At 43.7% G+C, this 19,913-nt stretch overlaps 1 protein-coding gene across 3 annotated transcripts in view; it reads left to right on the top strand.

Annotated features, from left to right (window-relative positions):
- LOC146197938 (acyl-coenzyme A thioesterase 9, mitochondrial-like) overlaps positions 1-19,913 on the top strand; it is a 43,640-nt gene that overhangs the window by 21,433 nt on the left and 2,294 nt on the right. Inside the window, exons 8-12 of one of the 3 annotated variants that reach the window (XR_014704916.1) lie at positions 2,341-2,452; positions 2,558-2,648; positions 3,283-3,368; positions 3,751-3,838; positions 11,579-11,593. Coding sequence is in view for 2 of the 3 variants with exons in the window: in XM_084593215.1 (XP_084449341.1) it covers positions 2,341-2,452; positions 2,558-2,648; positions 3,283-3,368; positions 11,579-11,666; positions 13,653-13,809 (534 nt within the window). In the remaining variant the exon portion in view is untranslated. Of the gene's footprint in view, positions 1-2,340; positions 2,453-2,557; positions 2,649-3,282; positions 3,369-3,750; positions 3,839-5,148; positions 5,273-11,578; positions 11,667-13,652; positions 13,810-19,913 lie in introns of those variants that run through there. The other 2 variants (XM_084593215.1, XM_084593217.1) reach the window with 2 other exon arrangements.

Here is a 19,913-nt window from a genome sequence, read left to right as displayed (position 1 = left end):
AAGGGCAGAGGAACTAGAGACCAAATTGCCAACCTTCGCTGGATCATGGAAAAAGCAAGAGAGTTCCAGAAACCCATTTACTTCTGCTTTATTGATTATGCGAAAGCGTTTGACTGCGTAGATCACAGCAGATTGTGGCAAGCTCTCCGAGAGATGGGAGTTCCAATTCACCTCATCTGTCTCCTCAGGAACCTTTATGAAGGGCAAGAGGCCACAGTCAGAACTGGGCATGGTCTTACTGATTGGTTTCCGATTGAGAAAGGGGTGAGGCAAGGCTGCATACTGTCGCCCTGCCTATTTAACCTATATGCAGAGTGCATCATGAGGAAGGCCGGTCTGGACGAGTCTTCAGCTGGAGTGAAGATTGCTGGAAAACGTATCAACAACCTTAGATATGCGGATGATACCACTTTAATGGCAGAAAGTGAAGTGGAACTCAAGAGACTTCTGATGCGCGTACAAGAAGAGAGTGAGAAGTTTGGGCTTAAACTGAACATTAAAAAGACGAAGATCATGGCGTCTTGCCCTATCAAGTCCTGGAGCATCAATGGACAAGAAGTGGAAGCTGTGACAGATTTTCTGTTCTTGGGCGCCAAGATTACCTCGGAAGGAGACTGCAGCCATGAAATTAGGAGACGCCTGCTTCTGGGAAAGAGAGCAATGGTTAGCCTTGACCGCCTAGTAAAGAGCAGAGACATTAGTCTGCCAACCAAGATCCGTATAACCCGTGCTATGGTCTTTCCAGTTGTGATGTATGGATGCGAGAGTTGGACTGTGAAAAAGGCTGACCGCCGAAGAATTGACGCGTTTGAATTGTGGTGCTGGCGAAGACTCTTAAGAGTCCCTTGGACTGCCAGAAGATCAAATCAGTCGATATTGTCGACCATAAACCCTGACTGCTCATTGGAGGGTCAAATTCTAAAGTTAAAGCTCAGCTACTTTGGTCATCTGATGAGAAGAGAGGAGTCGCTGGAGAAAGATTTGATGTTGGGAAAGGTTGAGGGTCGCCGGAGAAGGGGTAGGCAGCGAACGCGATGGTTAGATGGCATTCTCGAGGCATTGCAGATGAAGCTATGTGATGTTAAGAAGATAGTGAGAGACCGGAAAGCGTGGCGTGACATGGTCCATAGGGTCACGAAGAGTCGGACACGACTGAACGCCTGAACTGAACTGAACTGAAAATCAATTATTGAATTGCGTCAAGTCAGTCTTCAGAGGTGGGCCACCCAAATTTTAGAGGTTGGTTAAGCCCATTCCATTAGTCAAACAGTCTCTCACCTTTAATGCACCTTAGGAGGGCAGTGCGATAGTGGTATATTTGGATCATTGCACATGGATAGAAGTTGGTGAAGATGGCAATATTGATATACAGCACGAGGGAAAGTGCCACTAGAACACGCGGTGTGATCAGCTGTCGCTATAGCTACACGCTCCCCATAAGACATTCCTGGGTTTGAGCCCACTCCATTTAGAAGTCTTTTTTTTTTATTATTATTTATTTTTCAGAGTTCTGCAGATCAGTGGTGCACCAAGTGTTGAGACTGCCAGACCTTGTGAAGTAGTGCTTTTTTACTAAAAATTGTTATGGAGTAAAAAAAGAAAGAAGAAGCCCTCTGTGTATACAGTAAAACATTGTTACAAGAGAGACTCAAGGGACCCCAATAAGGTGTCTCTTGTAACCAAGGTCTCTTGTAAGCAAAAATTCCTATCAACTCGTATGTGTGACAGTTTAGATTCCCTTATCTAAATTCTGTTCCGTATCAGTGTCCTGTTTTGTTGCAATATGTCAGGAACCAAGAAGGAGTGCCTCCTTTTGACTGGGAAATCGAAATGTCCTTATTGTTCCAACCACTGTCATCACATTCCTGTGTCACTGAAACAACAGGGACAGTCAAAAGGAGGCACTCCTTCTTAGTTCCTGACATATTGCGACAAAACAGGACACTGATATGGAACAGAATTTAATTAAGGGAATCTAAACTGCCACACATGCAAGTTGGTACGAGTCAGCTGAGTTGCATGAGTGTACCTGGGTTAATTGTGTCTCTTGTAAATAGTGTAGAAATTACTTTGGATCTGAAAAAGTTGCCCTTAGTAACAGAGTGTCTCTTGTAACCATGTCTCTTGTATCCAATGTTGTTAACATGGCAAACATAGGAAAACCAACCAAACCATTTTCAAGTGTCTCTTATAACCAAGTGTCTATTGTAACCATGTCTCTTGTAACGAGATTTTACATTATAATGATGGTGTGCCACATTCAGAGCCAAGGAACTTTGGTCGATGCTGGTGGAATGACGAGTCCTGTTGTTGTTTTTTTGCCAATTTGATTTCTCACAGCCAATGTCGCACAGAGGAAGAAATTTCAAGCAAGTGGTATTCTCAAGCAGCCTCCCAACCATGAGGAGAGAGATCTCCTGCACAAGCTTTTTTTGGAAGACTTTGATCCAGAGTGAGCTACTTACGCTGTGCTGAGAGTGAACTATTTTCTCACTGGAGGCTCCCATTGTAGTCAGTGAACTTTTTTTTTCTTTCCTCCTTTTCTCTTTGATTTTAGGACATACATTCTGAAATCTGACGAGTGCCCTGCTGGTGCTGTTTGGATGAGTGACGCACGACTCACCAACGTTGTCATCTGCCAGCCTGAAGTGAGTGGCTCACAAGCTTGAGTGTGGCAGGGTGTTCAGAAAGTTTCATTCAGACCTCACAACAACCTTGCAGTTCACCCTGTGGCCTAAGTCATGTCTCTTGTGTTCAACTGTCTGGTTTAAATCAAAAGAAGTTCACAAAATATTAGCTGAGGTGTATGTTGTAAATTGTCTTAATCATTACTGTTGTCAGACCTCCAAACGATTGTCAAAACTATGATCTGCAGTTCACTATGTTTATAGGTCAGGCGAAGTGTTAAAGGTTATGTTGAGTATGAACCAAAACAGATTTATCACTACATGAGGATATTGCCTTTGACTGCTGTGAACCACAATAAATTACAACAGCATTTTACTCTTTCTGCTCGAGGTCTGCAGCCTATGTTACAGGTCTTGGGACAGGTCATTGTTGCATATGATATGGGACCATAGAATGTCATTAAAAATGTGTACAGGACCAAGTTTTAAGGCTGGCTTTCAATATGTTGAGACAAGTTCAGTATCTCAGCTCTTGAAAGTACTTTAGCATTAGTTGCATTGCAGCCAGGGCTAGATCACAGTGCTCCAAGTTTATTTTTTTACTGTGAAGTTGCTGCAGGCCTAATTCAGCTTTATTTATTTTTTTTTTCTTTAGTCTGAGAACCTCTACAACAAGGTATTTGGTGGCTTCCTCATGCGGAATGCCTTTGAGTTGGCATGGTCGACAGCGTACATTCTCAGGTCAGTGTTGGTTTCTTATGCTGCATTGCCATCATACATGCAACAAAATATAAATGTAGTCGTCCTTGTACTGCTTCTACAATGCCTGGTCACACAAGCAAAATATGCCATTTTCATTTCAACGGTTCTTGACGTTTAAGGACACAAGTTTTCCCGACTATTATAGTACTTGGTGTAGCATGGCTAATGTGGTGGTAACATTTCCATTGTGATACTACAGCATTACCAGCATCCCATCAAATTTGTTTATGCTTTTTTGGTACTGCACAATCCGTAGACGTCAAAATTTGTCACCGCAGTGCAGTTAAAATGTTTTGATGTTTTTATCTAACTCTTGCGAATACGGGGCTGCAGTGTGAAAACTTCTTCGGTTTAATTTCAGGACAACTCTGCAGGCATTGTAGGTACACCAGACAAGTTCTTCAGGTATTAAGCAGCCTGGGCATATTTTTGCATCATAACAAAAGCAGGTAAAGGGAAATACAGGTGATATGAATTCTCACAGAAAAACAAAGCTTGCTCTAGCTGTGTAATCAGTAGTATTAAATTGCACCTGCCTGTGCACTCGCTATAACTTGAAGCTAACACCTCTTTGTGAGATTGAAACAAATGAATCCATTGCAAGTATCTTTTTTATGTTTCTACGAGGTCTTTGAGTGTTGTATTTCTTTAATGCAGTGGTAAGTGGCACAGTTAATGGCAAACGGTTTACTTAGAAATGAAAGCAGATAATGGCAGAAAGGGAAATCTTGAGTTTATGAAAGTTCCTGATAATTTTGTTTTCCGCAAGTTTTGCGTTATTCAGTTCAGTTCAGTTCAGTCGTGTCCGACTTTTCGTGACCCTATGGACCATGTCACGCCACGCTTTCCGGTCTCTCACTATCTTCCTAACATCACATAACTTCATCTGCAGTGCCTCGAGGATGCCATCTAACCATCGCGTTCGCTGCCTACCCCTTCTCCGGCAACCTTCAACATTTCCCAACATCAAATCTTTCTCCAGCGACTCCTCTCTTCTCATCAGATGACCAAAGTAGCTGAGCTTTAACTTTAGAATTTGACCCTCCAATGAGCAGTCAGGGTTTATGGTCGACAATATCGACTGATTTGATCTTCTGGCAGTCCAAGGAACTCTCAAGAGTCTTCGCCAGCACCACAATTCAAACGCGTCAATTCTTCGGCGGTCAGCCTTTTTCACAGTCCAACTCTCACATCCATACATCACAACTGGAAAGACCATAGCACGAGTTATACAGATCTTGGTTGGCAGACTAATGTCTCTGCTCTTTACTAGGCGGTCAAGGCTAACCATTGCTCTCTTTCCCAGAAGCAGGCGTCTCCTAATTTCATGGCTGCAGTCTCCTTCCGAGGTAATCTTGGAGCCCAAGAAGAGAAAATCTGTCACAGCTTCCACTTCTTGTCCATTGATGCTCCAGGACTTGATAGGGCAAGACGCCATGATCTTTGTCTTTTTAATGTTCAGTTTAAGCCCAAACTTCTCACTCTCTTCTTGTACGCGCATCAGAAGTCTCTTGAGTTCCACTTCACTTTCTGCCATTAAAGTGGTATCATCCGCATATCTAAGGTTGTTGATACGTTTTCCATCAATCTTCACTCCAGCTGAAGACTCGTCCAGACCGGCCTTCCTCATGATGCACTCTGCATATAGGTTAAATAGGCAGGGCGACAGTATGCAGCCTTGCCTCTCTCCTTTCTCAATCGGAAACCAATCAGTAAGACCATGCCCAGTTCTGACTGTGGCCTCTTGTCCTTCATACAGGTTCCTGAGGAGACAGATGAGGTGAATTGGAACTCCCATCTCTTGGAGAGCTTGCCACAATCTGCTGTGATCTACACAGTCAAACGCTTTCTCATAATTAATAAAGCAGAAGTAGATGGGTTTCTGGAACTCTCTTGCTTTTTCCATGACCCAGCGAAGGTTGCAATTTGGTCTCTAGTTCCTCTGCCCTTACGAAACCCAACTTGCACGTCCGGAAGCTCCCGATCCACATACTGCTGTAGCCTACCTTGGAGGATTTTCAACATCACCTTGCTAGCATGCGAAATAAGCGCGATCGTGCGGTAGCTGGAACAATCTTTGGCACTGCCTTTCTTTGGAATAGGGATGTAAACTGACCTCCTCCAATCCTGTGGCGACTGCAGGGTTGTCCAAATTTTCTGACATAATGTATGCAGAACGTTATTACAAGTGTCCAATTAGCAAAACGGCTAGGACCTAAAAGAACAGTCTGAAGTGGTTTCAAAAGCTGCATTCGTTGTAGTAACCTTTTAATGAAACACTGTACACCCCTTGCTTGTCATTGCAACAGCTGCAGCAACTGTGGGTAAGCAACGTAGCCATAGTAAATGCTGGATACAGTAAAAATAATAAGTACAATTACAATACTCCCTAATGTGAAGTTTGAGCGCCGCTATTTAAGCGTTTTCGCAGTATATTGAGGTGAAGAATGCGAGAGATGGTTGTATGTATGTGTGTGTGCACATGTGCAGTTACAAAGCCATCTTTGTTTTCTCACGAGACAAAGAAAATATTGCTGGCTACGATCATGGCAAGAGGGCGGCACAGTCTATTGAAAAAAGAGAGTAAAAATGCAGCGACTATTGGGGAAGGGAAGAAACTGCCGAAACCTCGCAGCACTTGTCAGCACGAAACACGAGGCAACGGTAGCAACAAGTGGAAGTGCAGGGTGTCCGGTTTTGCCATGCTTGGCTGTGTGACACAGATTTGCCTCTTAAATGACAAACAATACTGACATGATGACATGTCAGTATGTTTTGTTGTATGACAAAATAACATACAAAAGTGTGTTTATGCAGAGCTTTAGTTTTATGAAATGAAACTCTCATTGTATTTGTAGCCACATTGTATTCTGGGTCATTCCATGCAAAACATCCCAGCAGTAAAAGCGATCACTGCCAATTCTTCTGAAAAAAAGTTGGACATTTTGGCAATTGCATGAAATGCCTTCTTTTGTTGAAATAATTTTCTAAAGAAAAATTTTTTGCTAATGTGAGCAGTGTTTGAAATTTCCTCAAAGAAGCAAAAGTTGGTCTAAAAAAAAAAAAAATGTTAGTCAAGTGTTAAACAAGATGCAGTGACAAAAATTAATTTAGAATATTTAAGTTGCATTATTTTTCATACGAATTTATGAATGGAACAAATGAGAATATTTTGGGTTTTCTTAGGTCACTAAAGACGTCAAAAATGTGGCATTTTAGGAAATTTCATACATTAACCTAGATAACAGTTCAGCTGAATAAATTTTCTGTGCTTTCACAGGTCACTGTATTTTATGTTATAACAACTTAAACTTGTTGAATGAAGTAGATTTTAAAGTATTTTGTTCCAAGAATTGCAAAAAATGGACTTTTTCTTGATATTGAGGCCTGGGTTGAGAATAAAGGCCCTGTTGATAAAAACATTTGAGATGGCTTATACATATCAACATCCTAGCTTTTATTCTAGAAGATATTATGCAAGTAAATTTTGTTTGACAGGAGAAATAATGTGACTAGAAATGGAAATACGACTATAATTCTCTTTTGGCAGACTTCGATATGTCTACTCTTAGTGACATGCGACTCATACGTGACATGCAGTTCTTGCAAAAAGTCGTGCGCGGCTCCATCAACTGTGGGACCTTACTGATGTCGCTGCAATTTTGTGTGCCGCATGCAAAAGCCACAGACACCTTTATCCTGATTTGCATGCCATCTGTCAAATGACTTGCAAGTCTTGTATAATGTGTAATTTATTGACGTTGACATATTTACCTAATTGCTTTTTCCATACCTCATTTTAGATGCTTTTAATTTGTCTTTGCAACGTTGTACCTGACTTAGTGTGCACTCGTTTAGGCCGTTTGGCTGTTTAGGCACGCTCAAATAAATACATCAATCTGTCTGTAATTTTTTTAAGTCCATAATCACCCACAGTAAGAGACACTGCTGGTCTGTGGCGTCAATGCAGTGCTCATACGTATTGCTGCCTAATATTATGGTTCACATATTTAGTCTGAAGCTAGTTTGTGCAAATCATGAGTTGACAGATAAAGAAAGCGGCAGGGAAGGCTACCTTTGCACTGCTTTAAACCATTTTGTATGTCCAGTATGTTCACATTTCAGAGAGTGATGCCCATGAACTTAAGGAAACAAGTTTTATTTTATTTATTTATTATTGGGGGGGGGTGGGGGGGGGGGGGGGCTGTCAACTCTCATTTGAAGGTCATTACAGGGAGGGAGGTAGGTCGGTAGCAACTTTAATGATTCAAAAAAGAACCAAGTGAGGGGGAGTAAAGGAAAGTGAGGGAGCAGGACAACGATGGGCCCTCAAGCCGCTCTAGATGGCCGGGCACTTTTGAGCTTCAGCGACCCCTCGGGCCCAGCTCACTGTCAGAAGTTGTACCTCCGGCAGCGAGCTGCGCAGAGCAGCCTCCCATCGCTCCTGATGTATTGGCCCTTGCCACGGGGGCTTGGGTTTGTTCGGGCAGTTCAGGAAGACTTGAGTAAAGTCGGCTCTGGTGCTAGGACACAAGTGGCAGTGAGGAGAGGTTTCGCCACGGTTTATAATAGAGAGAAGGAAAGGGGTCATGACTGTGGCCGTCTGAAGTCTGCGCCAGAAAGCCTGGTCGCTTTTGGGAAGAGATTTATGCGGAGGAGGGTACAGCAGGCGGGAATTTCTATAAAATGCGGTGAGGTCGTGGTAGTTAAGAAGCCGATCTCTGGCACTGCGAGACGAAGGCACCAGGTCGCTCTCAGCCCGGTTGACGAGTGCTCGGGCTTGGGAGTGAGCGGCCGTGTTGCCTGGGTGTTCGCTGTGCGCAGGGACCCAGAGGAGGGTGATGAGGTGATGAGGTGGAGGGGATGATGCTAGAATGTTTGCAGCCAGGGAGTGGATTTTGCGATGGGCATAATTACTAATTGCTGTTTTGGAGTCTGAGAAGATATACTCAGCAGAGGAGTGTGTGATTGCTAGGGCAATTGCTGCTTCTTCAGCTTGCAGGGAATCCTGCAAATTTGGAATGGACGCACTGACTATCGTGTTGTGGAATCCATCCACGACGGCTAATGCGAAAGCTGGTCGGTTTAAATATTCGGCCGCGTCTACGTAAACTGCCAGAGCGCCAGAAGGGTAGTGCTTGTGCAAAGTCTTGGCTCTAGCTTTCCGTCTCTCACGATTATGCTCCGGGTGGGTATTTTTGGGAAGAGGCGGAATGTAAAGATTGTTGCTAACAGCGGTGGGAGGATTGCGCGTGGCCGAGGTATGACTGGGTAGGTTTATCCCAATTCGGCGCAGAAGAATTTGGCCGGTTTCGGTATGTGAGAGTCTGTGGTACTGACTAATGAGGTGAGCTTCTACCAGCTCTCCTAAGGTGTTGTGAACCCCTAGTTGAAGTAGTTTTTCAGTAGGCGTTGATTTAGGGAGGAGGAGAGCACTTTTGTGCGCTGTGCAGATAGAAAATGAAAAGAAATAAACAAATCACTTCAAGTATACAGTAGTACAGGAGAGCTCAGAAAAAGCAGCACAATTCACAACACCATACAACCACTTGCTATAGAAAGAGAAATATTTGAAGGTCAGTTATGCGCATATCCTTCAGGGATCCCATTTCTAGATAGTCACCAAGTGCATTCGTAAATGCCGCTTCACTTGAAGACTGGACAACATGTGCGGCCAGTTTATTCCAGTGCTTAATAGTGTCAGGAAAGAATGAGCGGCAAATGATGTTAGTTTGGGTCAAGCATGGTCAAATTGGTTTGTGGTGACTGAGACGGGAGCTCAGTCTACCAGGAGGCTGCAGATGTTTTTTTATTAATGTTAACTTCACCGTGAATGATTTGGTTAGTATTTTTAATCTGCTTTGTATGATTTGTTTCAAATGTCTCTAGATCCTAATGTCTCTAGATCCTACTAGTTTAGCATCTCTGTTACAGAATGTGTTCTATATCTTAAACAAATAAGTTTCGCCGCACGTCTGTGAACGTTTTCTATTTCAGTTGAAAGAATCTTCTGATAAGGAGCTCGTACTACTGACGCATATTCTAGGGAAGGCTGTATAAGAGATTTGTATGCTAAAAGCTTCACGTCTTTCCTTGCTCACCCAAGTTTTCTCTTAGGAAGCACAGTTTTTTATGTGCCAGCTAAGATCATGAGAAATTGACACCTCAAGATACTTGAACATAACAATGTTGACCAAATTGTGACCTGCGATATTATACGAAAAGGGAATTATATTTCGTTTGTTGGTTATATGAGTAAATGTGGCCTTATAGAAGTGCTTTATCACGTGCGTAGTCATGCGCGTTGCTTTGGCTCGTGTTTCTTACGAATACCGATTGAAAGTATTTATTGAAGTGGTCTCTATATCTCCAACCTGCATTACTGCTTCTTTCCATTTATCAAGATAGTGCCAAGATAGACCTGCTTGGTGCAAAAAGATCTAATTATTCTTCTGACAGAGCTTCGTCAAAATAAACGGGAAAAAAAAGAATTCCTTTAGAGAAACCATACTTTATTGGCAGAATTAAATTTTTTTAGGACTTCAAATGCGAAGTCCATTGGACATTTTCCGCGCCACACTGGAAGATGTGGTAACAAGAGCAAAGCTGCAGAGGTAATAGCACTACAGGAGTAAATCACAGGAGGCTGTATTTGCACGAGCCAGAAATAGCATTAAAAGATCAAAGAAATGTGGCTGCCAAGTTCCGAAATCAAATTTGCAGGCCTGCAATAATCGCCTGCCATGAGGTGCCGTAAGCCCCTTGATATGTGATATTTTTTATGCTGTGAAACAGGAGGTAAATTATTTTGCCTCCATGTCGAATAGAATTGTCGAATGCTGGCCACTGACTGCCACTGTAAACGCACACTCCGGTGCTGTGCTGATTTGACTGAGCTCTCCGAGCCCTAAGAAGGAGATGTAGTAAACCGGTGAAGATATGTCGCTTGTGGTGTACTTGCATTGATGTGAAGTGGCACAGCCGTACACTCACTTCGTAAAGAGCCACTACGGCATCTCTCATAGCCCGAGTCACTTTGAGACGTTAAACCCCGCAAACCACCACCGCTTCGTAAAGAGCACGGGTGCGTATGTGAATCATAATGTTAGGTGGCGACATGTACGTGTTCTGTCTTGAAGTCACAGATTGGTAGTGCCTGCCACTGTGGTTGGTTATGGACTTCAAGAAATTATTTTTCCGGTTAAACAAAGTTTACTCTCATAAAATTTTCTAGGTTAAACACCGAGACACTGATGTGTATATTGAGTTATTGGAGCATTTTTATCTGGAGGGCCTTTACTCTCGATACACACCTGACTATCAAGAAAAATGTGCTTTTAGCGAAGTTTGGAACATGATATCTTAAAGCCCGCTTCATTGAACAAGTTCAAATTATTTCATACATTGACTACATCATCCTATGAAAGTGGAAAAAAAATTACCTTGGCTGAAACGTTGCTGAGGTTATTGGAAAAGAAATTCGTAAACCACCACTTATTTTGCATAATTAGTGACCATAGAAAATGTGAGAAATTCTTAAGTTGCTTCATTCATGAAGACACATGAACGAACAATTCAAGGGAAGTATTCTAAAAAAGTATTTCTTGTTGCAACTTGTTTAGCGCATGATTAAAAAAAAATTTTCTTATAACAATTTTTGCTTCCTTGCAGAAAAGAAAGCATACATCACCAAAAATGTTTCTCGAGAAAAATATTTCTATGAAAGGCATTTCGCACAACTCCCAACACGCCCAAACTCTCAGAAGAGTTGGCGGTGGTCGCTTTTGGGGCTGAGATGTTTCACATGGAATGACCCTCCATGCTAAAGCAGTACTTCCACAAGATGTAAATATAAAATCTAATAACTAAAAAAAAAGTCACATAAATAGATGACAAGCAAAGGGGAAAGATATTCCAGAGTGTTTCCTTTATAAATCAACAAGATGTGTTTGGTAAGTAGCCATTTAATTGCCAGAGAGCATCTTCAGGGCCATGTCTTCACCAGCAACTTATATAATAAAGACCCTGATGTAGTAAAGATTTTTGCCTGCTCCAGTAACTTTACTGTAGAGGGGCTCTGCATTATTACATTTTTCTGTTAATGTGCAAGTTGCCATAAAGAAGCTATTTCTTAATGATAAAAAAATAAATATGGCATTTATGTGCAACAGTAACCTTCTGTTCTACAGTGGACGCCGGCCCAAAACATACCACACAGCTGACATCTGGTTCAGGAAGCCAGTGGAGTTGGGCTCTCTTCTCCACTACGAAGCACAGGTATCCGACACCAATGGCTTGTTGAGACCGCTGAGCAAAGCACGTTGCAACTGCTGTCATGAACAAAAGTACAATATCCTTGGCAGCATGCTGATCCATGCCTAACTGCATACAGGTGCTACCTGTTCCTGTTGAAACATTCCTGGTGTCGGGACAGGCACACTGCATTTGAGTGCGTCGTTATGCGGTGAATTGCACCAGTCTTGACACCAGGAGTGCTTCGTCAGTTGGTGCCCGCATGCAGTTCGGCATGGATGGACAAGTGCTGGCTTTTTGTTCACAAGAGTACACTGTAGCAGTTCTCAAAAGATAGCCTACAAACTTCTTGGAGTCGTGCTCTTTAGTGAAGTCTGTTTTTCGTGGCTCTCTTAAAAGACCCCGTTGGGCTGAGATCACTTAAGCACAAACTGAACTTCGCCTCATCAGGAGTGTGCAGAATCCAAAAGCTCTTGATTTAATGCCATATTTTGTAATTTAAACTAGCTCAATGAATTGTTACTTTCATGCTTTGTTTGGCTGCCGCGACTTTTTGAAAGCCGATTTTATCGCATTTCCTGACCGAATTCAGCATTAATAATTTGAGTGCAGGTGCTCGAAAGGATAAACGTTCTGAAAATGATTTTTACTCAAAATCTATTTTTGACAGTTTTCGACAGTTTTAAGACACGCGTCTCCTCTTAATTAGCTCTATGGCTGTTATCTAAACATTTTCGCTAAGAGAAGCGTGTTCTCCCTCTAGACCTACCGTGACCTAAGGTGCCTCGCAAACCGCCATTCTTTGATGCATGGGGCCTATAGAAAATTTCGCAACTGGTAGTATCAAAGAGCTTTGCTGAGGCTGGCATCACTGCGCTTTTAAATTTCAGTAAACTTGCGACGTTACTGAAATTTAAAAGCATACCTTATCCATCTGACCCCTGCCATCAATTACTTTGCAAAAATCATGCACACATTCCATTAGTTGCGTCACCATTGATAAGCCCTCCCAGGAGCCGTGTTGATAGTCACTAAAATAACTATTGCGATTTAGATACTTATGAATATTTTTGGATATTATATGCTCTAAAATTTTGCAGCATACTGATGTTAGTGCATTAGGTCTAAAATTGGAAACATTAGTAGTGTCTCCATTCTTATAAACTGGTGTGACTTTACTGATTTTCCAGTCATCTGGAAGCGCACCCGTGTTAAATAATTTGTTAAAGATCACGAAGAGATATCTAGCAGTTTATTCGGCGTACCTCCTTAAAGATAAATTTGGTATTCCATGCGGACCTGCAGCCTTCGAAGTGTTTAACTTTAGCAGAGAAGCCACTATTTCTTCATATGTCAATTGCAGCTCATCTAGTTCCCGTAGATTAATGTGCGGAATGAACTGTATCAGCTTTCCGTCATCCAAAGTAAAAACATTTGCAAAAAAAGGTGTTAAACGCCTCCGCAATTTCAACCTCATTTTCTGTTACACCCCGCGGTGTGTTTATTCTTTTTATTGTAGTCTTTGTTGCCGACAGGTGTCTTCAAAACGTGATGAGATTCGCGAAGATATTTACTCATCGTGATGTTATAAAACCTGTCTTTCGAATCCTTAGTCATTAATTTCAACCTTTTACTTAGCGTCAGTTAAGTTCTCTGGTAACATTCTGTTCACTGAGCATCGTTGCCTAACTTTATGTCTTGATACTTTTCTTTTTAGCTGAAGAATGTCTCTCGTAATCCAAGGAGCGTGGACACGTTTTGAGACTTGTGATGAGGTCAAATGCACATAATTGATTGCTTCTTGAACCTATGCTAGTGGACACCAGCTGTTACGCAATAATCTTTTAAGGTAATAATGTAAAAAGTATAAGGCCAGATGTGTTAAATTTCCAGAAGTTAGCTGGAAATATGTAATGGAAATTAGGAGCTGCCTGCCTCTATTCTGGCTGGCTGTTGCACATTCAGTTTGTTTCTCTGAATCAGTCCCCATTTTGTTGTTTTTCCCCACAGGTGGTGTACTCGAGGGAGAACTTCATGCAGTTGAATGTAAACGCAACTGTGATCAAACCTGACAAAGGCACAAAGGAAATCACTAATGTTTTCCACTTCACTTTTTGCCTTGATGGAAATAGTCCAGCACCCAGAGTGGTCCCCAGATCTTATCCTGGTAAGCTGGAATGCTTTGTGCACGACCCCTTTGTTCATGCTGAATCAAAGCATGCCCAGTTAGTATCAAAACATACACTGTGTTTGGCCGCGCCTGCATTATATAATGCTACAGGCTTACCACATTTTTGCTTGAATTTAAAGGCTTTTTCTTGAAGGAACTGTCCACTGCCCGAAACATGTCACAAGATTATAGTTTGAAATAAAAAAGTGTTGCCTCACATTGTAAGCACTGAACATTCTAGTGTTCAAGAAGAAAGGATTTACAGTTTTGATTTGCGACTGAAAATTACATATAACAAACAGAACTGCTAGCTTGTTGCACCACATGATCGCATCCTCACATGGCTGCTGATTTTTTTTGCACACAGAACTTACATTGTTTTTTTATTTCAAAGATGTTAGTAATGTTTTACAATAGCTTAAACTGACTTTGATGTGTCCTTTGATGAAAAGCAGGCTACCCTCATATACAGTAAAAGCTCATAATTCACAACTCGTTAATTCGACAGTTTGAATAATTCCAACTAATTGTCGTGATCCGGTCCACACTGCATAGAAGTCAATGTGTATAACAGCTCATTAATTCATTCAAAAATTGCCGCCGCCACTGATAATTCGAACTGCACGCTGCCAAGCGTTGTTGAAAACCACCGTTCGAAGCTTTCACGGCTGAATGAGAGGTGGCAGAACCGTCGACACGCTGGCGTAGTTGGGAGACTGGGCAGGCTAGGCCTTTTTTCTTTGTGCAGCGAGCGACTCCAAGAGACGATTGGTGTTGTGAGTGCTAGTTTTGCTTGCCTCGAGCTTGTGTCCGTGAGATGTGTTCACGCGGAAAATACCGCGCCAAAATGGTGCAGGAGAAAGTGGATATTTTGCTTGAAGTGGACCAAGGGAAGATAGCAAAGTGGAAATCACGAAAAAGCATGGTATTCCGCCAAGCACGTTGTCGATATACGTACGCAATAGAAAGGCCATCGAGGATGCATACAAATCGGATTTATCCAACAGCAGGAAAAGGCTATGATCAGCAAAGTACCCCAAGGCTGAGACCGCAGTCATCACAAGGGTGAAGGAAATGAGAAGCAATAATATACCCCTGAGTAGCCCAATCATCATGGCGAAGGGGCCGATTTCGCCCTGCGCATAAATGTGCAAGATTTTGTTGCCTCCGAAGGATGGTTCCACCGCTTTAGAGACGGACATAATCTTGTCTTCCGGGTGCTGTCCGATGAAGCAAAAGAAGTGGACGCGGAGACTTGTGCGACGTGGCTAAGCGGTGCCCTGCGGCAGTATTTGGACAGTTTCTCAGCAGAGGACATATTTAATGCCGATGAAACAGCTTTGTTCTACAAGCTTCAACTGGACAGAACTATAACATTCAAAGGGGACAGCTGTGCTGGTGGTTAGCGCAGCAAAAAGCGGATTACCATTTTGGTCGCCGCGAATATGACCGGGATGGAGAAGGTTCCACTTTTTGTGATTGGGAAGTCACATAAGCCCCAGTGTTTCAAAAACATCTGAACACTGCCAACCGAATACGGCGCCAACCACAAGGCATGGATGACGAGCGAGTTGTTCAAAAAGTGGCTGCTGAAGTTTGACCGGAATATGGAGCTAAGCAACCGACAGGTTTTTCTCATCGTCGATAATTGCTCGGCGCACAAGGTCAACGCCAAGCTGAAAGCTACCAGATTGGTGTTTCTGCCCGCCAACACGACTGCAACCCTGCAGCCAATGGATCAAGGCGTCATTAGAAACATGAAGTGTTTCTACAGGCGTCATAGGCTCAAGCGCATGATTTGGTGCACAGATAACTAAAAAAGCCACAGCATCGCATTACTGTCAGCAATGCACTTGTTGGTGCGTGCATGGGAGCAGGTAACGCCATCTACGATTGCGAACTGCTTCCACCACTGTGGCTTTGTTACTGGATTGGAGGAAGGTGGCGACAACGAGAGCCAGGAACTCCTGCCTGTGGCGATGCGTGCTGCGCTTCAGGACGTAAGTTTTGATGACTACGTTGAAGTGGACTGCGATGCAGCTGGGTGCGGTGCACTATCTGATGAAGAGGCATTATTGCTGCAGCTGTTGGTGAGCGCTCTGTCCCAGAAGATGCGGAAGATGAGGACGACGAAGAGGAAGAGGTGCCTGTGCGGCCGTCCATGGTGAAAGCAGTGGAAGCGCTGAATGTCGCGCGCCTTTTCTTCAGCTTTGAAGAGGGGGAAGAAGACTCTCTGCATCGCATTCGCGTTCTGGAAGATAGAGCGGCGACTGTTGCCCGCAGAGAAAAGAGGCAGAAGGTGATAACCGATTTTTTTGGCAAATAAATGTTTTTCGTGCCCTTCCCGTTTCAAGCGCGTTCATTTTTGCTGACTTTCATTAATTCGAATTTTGTTTAATTCAAACTGGCTTAGCAGACCCGTGGAATTCGAATTAGCAACCTTTTACTGTATTGCTGATCTGTTTTTAGTTTCTTTCACAAGACAGTGGCTCAGTATTCTACGTTTCTTAATGTGCTAATCACGGACTACTAAATCTTTTGTTCGCAAGGCATATGTTTAATTACTGTCTGACAGGAGAGATTTATACTAATTTTTGGTACACCAGTTCTGCTGTCATGCAATCACTATCGTGCTTACTGATTATGGTCTCCAGCACCAGTACACAAGGTGCACCGATTGAAAAATTCTCAGTCAAAACTTTCTGAAGCAATTATGCCATTGCAGAGTTGAGCCCCTTAGAGAGCAAATTCCCACTGCGACCCTATGGACCATATCACGCCACGCTTTACGGTCTGTCACTATCTTCCTAATATCACATAACTTCATTAATGTTATTGTGACTGGCCATAGGGTTTTCTTGGCAGAAAATACTGGAGTGGGTTGCCATTACCTTCTCCAGTGGATCACATTTTGTCAGAACTCTCTGCTGTGGCCTGTCTGTCTTGGGTGGCCCTACACAGCAGAACTCACGACTTCATCGAGTTTCGCAAGCCCCTCCGCCACGACAAGGCAGTGATCCATGAAGGGGAAATAAAAGACATTGGGTGCTTAAAATTCAGTAAACATTTAGAGTTTTTGATTGGTTCACATTCCTCAGTGTGTCCTGAAATCCCAAGTAGAACTATTTTAATAAAGGAAAAACGGCAAACCAAAACCGAAGCTGCTTACATGGCCAGAAACGACGTTCCAGTCGACGAAACGATGACGTCACATACAGTATTACAAAAGCATTCGCACATGCGTTGGATGGCGGAAATAAAGTATGGAAATGATGACGGGGTACATAAAATGTCTGAGATAGCCAAATACAAGCCTAAAAATTTTATGACCGCACGGGCAGTGGCCAATAACGCGGATGTACTGTTTGTGACGTCACAAACGCAGTGTTGTAGGAATTGTCAGAAAGTGATGCAGTTGCCCTTTAATGCAGGTGTTGTTGCGAGTGGCTATTGTGTCATCATTTCAACTGCGTGCGCTCTATCTGTCCAGTCTGGCGACAGCAGATACCATAAAATTAAACTAGTGTGCAGTTGCTTCGACACTCTGCTTCTCTCCAGCTTTAAAGGCCACTGTCCACCCTCCGGTCAAAAGTGTTTTCTTCCCCGTCGACTGTGAGACTTCGCCCCCAGAACGCAAGGCCACAAAATGTTTTTGAAAAGAGTAATTAATAACGCACTTACAGCCACTGCAATCACCCAATTCTGTCATGTTTCTCTCCTCCCGTTCCCTCGCAAAGGCTCTTCACTCTCCTACCTGGTCGTCTAGCCTCCGCAAGCCAAATTCTCCTTCCTCCTCCGCGTTTGACGGGAGGTGAGGCGTGTTACTCTGCGTGTGCGAAAAAAGAACGGGCGAGGGAACGCACGCCGCTGCATTCAGTCCGGCTATGGCGAGGGAAAAGCGCGCAGCAAGCAGTGAATACAATTAGTGGTGTACAGTCGTGCCCCGTTAATATGGACGACCCGAATTATGGACAGTTTTTCTGGGGACGAAACCTTTTCAATGTATTTATGCCTCGTTAATATGGAAACTCGCTGTCCGGACAATGGACAGGGGAAAAATGCACGCGCCCCACTTGGGCCCATGTATTTTTGTCTCGTTAATATGGACAGTGCTTGAAAAAAAGCAGAGGAGTCCGAACGCAGTTAAAGGGCGTGCCGCCCGCGAACCTACGCGACAGCCGATACGGCGGGATGCCTGAACGAGTCCTGTGGGGTAGGAAAGAACCAAAGCCTGCGTGTCGCCGTACTAAGGGAGGGGGAGGGGGTCAGCGCAAGAGCGGAGCGGAACGTACACAGAAAACCGAGGGTCAGCTTAAGAAAGACCCCGAAAGGGGGGAACCAGGAGATTTCTGGGTGCAGCGGAAGTGCCGCCGCAGTCTGGAAAACAGCAACATGTGGTTGCAATAAATTCTGCTGAACGTGAACAGAGAGGCCGGTAAAAGCGTAAGAAAGAAATGACAGGAAGAAAGACAAGTGCCTACAGTGGCGGTGGGAACTGAAGTTTTCTTTCCCAAAGCGCAATGTGTGTTCCATGAAGCCGTTAACGCTTTTCGGTGAGAGTTAAGACACACTCACAAAGTAGAGCGACAAAAGAAAGGCGACGTACGAATACGCAACCGGGACCGGGCGTCCCGTCCTGGACGCGCTTCCCTCTCATGCTCCTGGTTTTCATCCCTGTTGCGCTGCCGAACTGACAAACTTTGCACACTAGGCGGTCCGTACGTCGGCTTCGCTTTGAGTCAACGATGCAGCCTTGACAAGTTCTGAACCCGTCGTAGTTGGCTAGCCGTCGCTCTAAACTGTACTTCAGCTTGCAGTGTTTGTTTTATGGGAACACATAAAAACGGCGCCGAAAAGATGAGATGTTCGATAGCCCTCTGCATAGCAGCTTGCCAACTTGACTCCCTTGCTTCCTTACAGAAACAGTACAAGGCAAAAAAAGAAAGAATCGGAACGGAAAGGCAGAAAGGATAACTAGGCAAAAACGTGCACAGCATCAGAAGCCTGTAGCCCCCAACTTGAGTCTGGCTTTTGGCAAGGCGGGAGTTTTAAACGCAAAAGAACAAAGCTGAACGTAGACGCGAAGAAATCTGTGAATACAAGCGGCAAAAGCCATCTCAGTCAATCCAAGCTGCGAGGGACTAGTATCGACAGCTCAGCTGTTTCCTCGCCTCAGGAGAATCTCAAGCAGCTACTTAGCGGCTACTTTGCTCAGTGAAGAGGCCATTTTGGAAGTGGCGGTGAGTAGAAAATCAGACGCTGATTCATCGGCTAGTGAGGAGTTCGTGCTCGAAAGTTCGACCAACACAAAGCCCAACATCACGGGTGTCATGGTAAGCGAGTCGCTTCAGAGTGCACTAGAAGTTTTTAAGACAACAATGACAAGGATAATACACTCAAAATTGCCGCTGTTCTGTGGAATTTTGAGTCCAGTGCACACCGTTATGTACAAAAGCAGTAGTTAATTACAATTCTTTTTTCTCAATAAAATCCTTTTTGTTTTTATTCATGACTCGTTATTATGGATGACTCGCTTTATGGACAGTTTTGGTCGGAAACCAAAGTGTCCATATTAACGAGGCACGACTGTACACTCATCCTTCACCAGTCAGTCAGCGAGACGGACCAATGGATGTCGTTTGCTACTCTGGCGGCAGCCTTGCAGCTCGTAGAGAACGGAGAAGCTAATTTCCCGAAGGGGAGGATGAGAGAGCTTTAATTTGTATTTTTGCTGCCTTGCAGCGCGCTTATCGCTGTATCATTTTGCACAGACTATCTCCGGTACCTAATCAAAGCACTGGGCTCCTTTGCTTAAATGGCTATTTCCTGGACAGTAGCCCTTTAAGAGCTTTTGACTTCATGGGGCATGGCAGCAGCAAGACGGTAAAAAAAAAAAAAAAAAAAAAAAAAAAAAAAAAAAAAAGAAAGCCTGGAGAGGTGACGGGGCAGAGGTCGTAAACATTGTTGTAGTAATACTTCTGCAGTCAACTGGCCTCGCCATGGTGGGTCAGTGGCTCAAGTGCTGGATTATTCAGTCGGGGGACCCGTATTCAGTCCCAGCAAAATGCAAGTTGCCCATGTACTGTGCAGTGTCAGTGCAC

This window comes from Amblyomma maculatum, chromosome 2 (genome assembly GCF_055883805.1).
Source record: "Amblyomma maculatum isolate TAMU_Amacu chromosome 2, ASM5588380v1, whole genome shotgun sequence".
Classification (NCBI taxonomy): domain Eukaryota; kingdom Metazoa; phylum Arthropoda; class Arachnida; order Ixodida; family Ixodidae; genus Amblyomma; species Amblyomma maculatum.
This window is presented reverse-complemented; position numbering and strand designations above follow the sequence as displayed.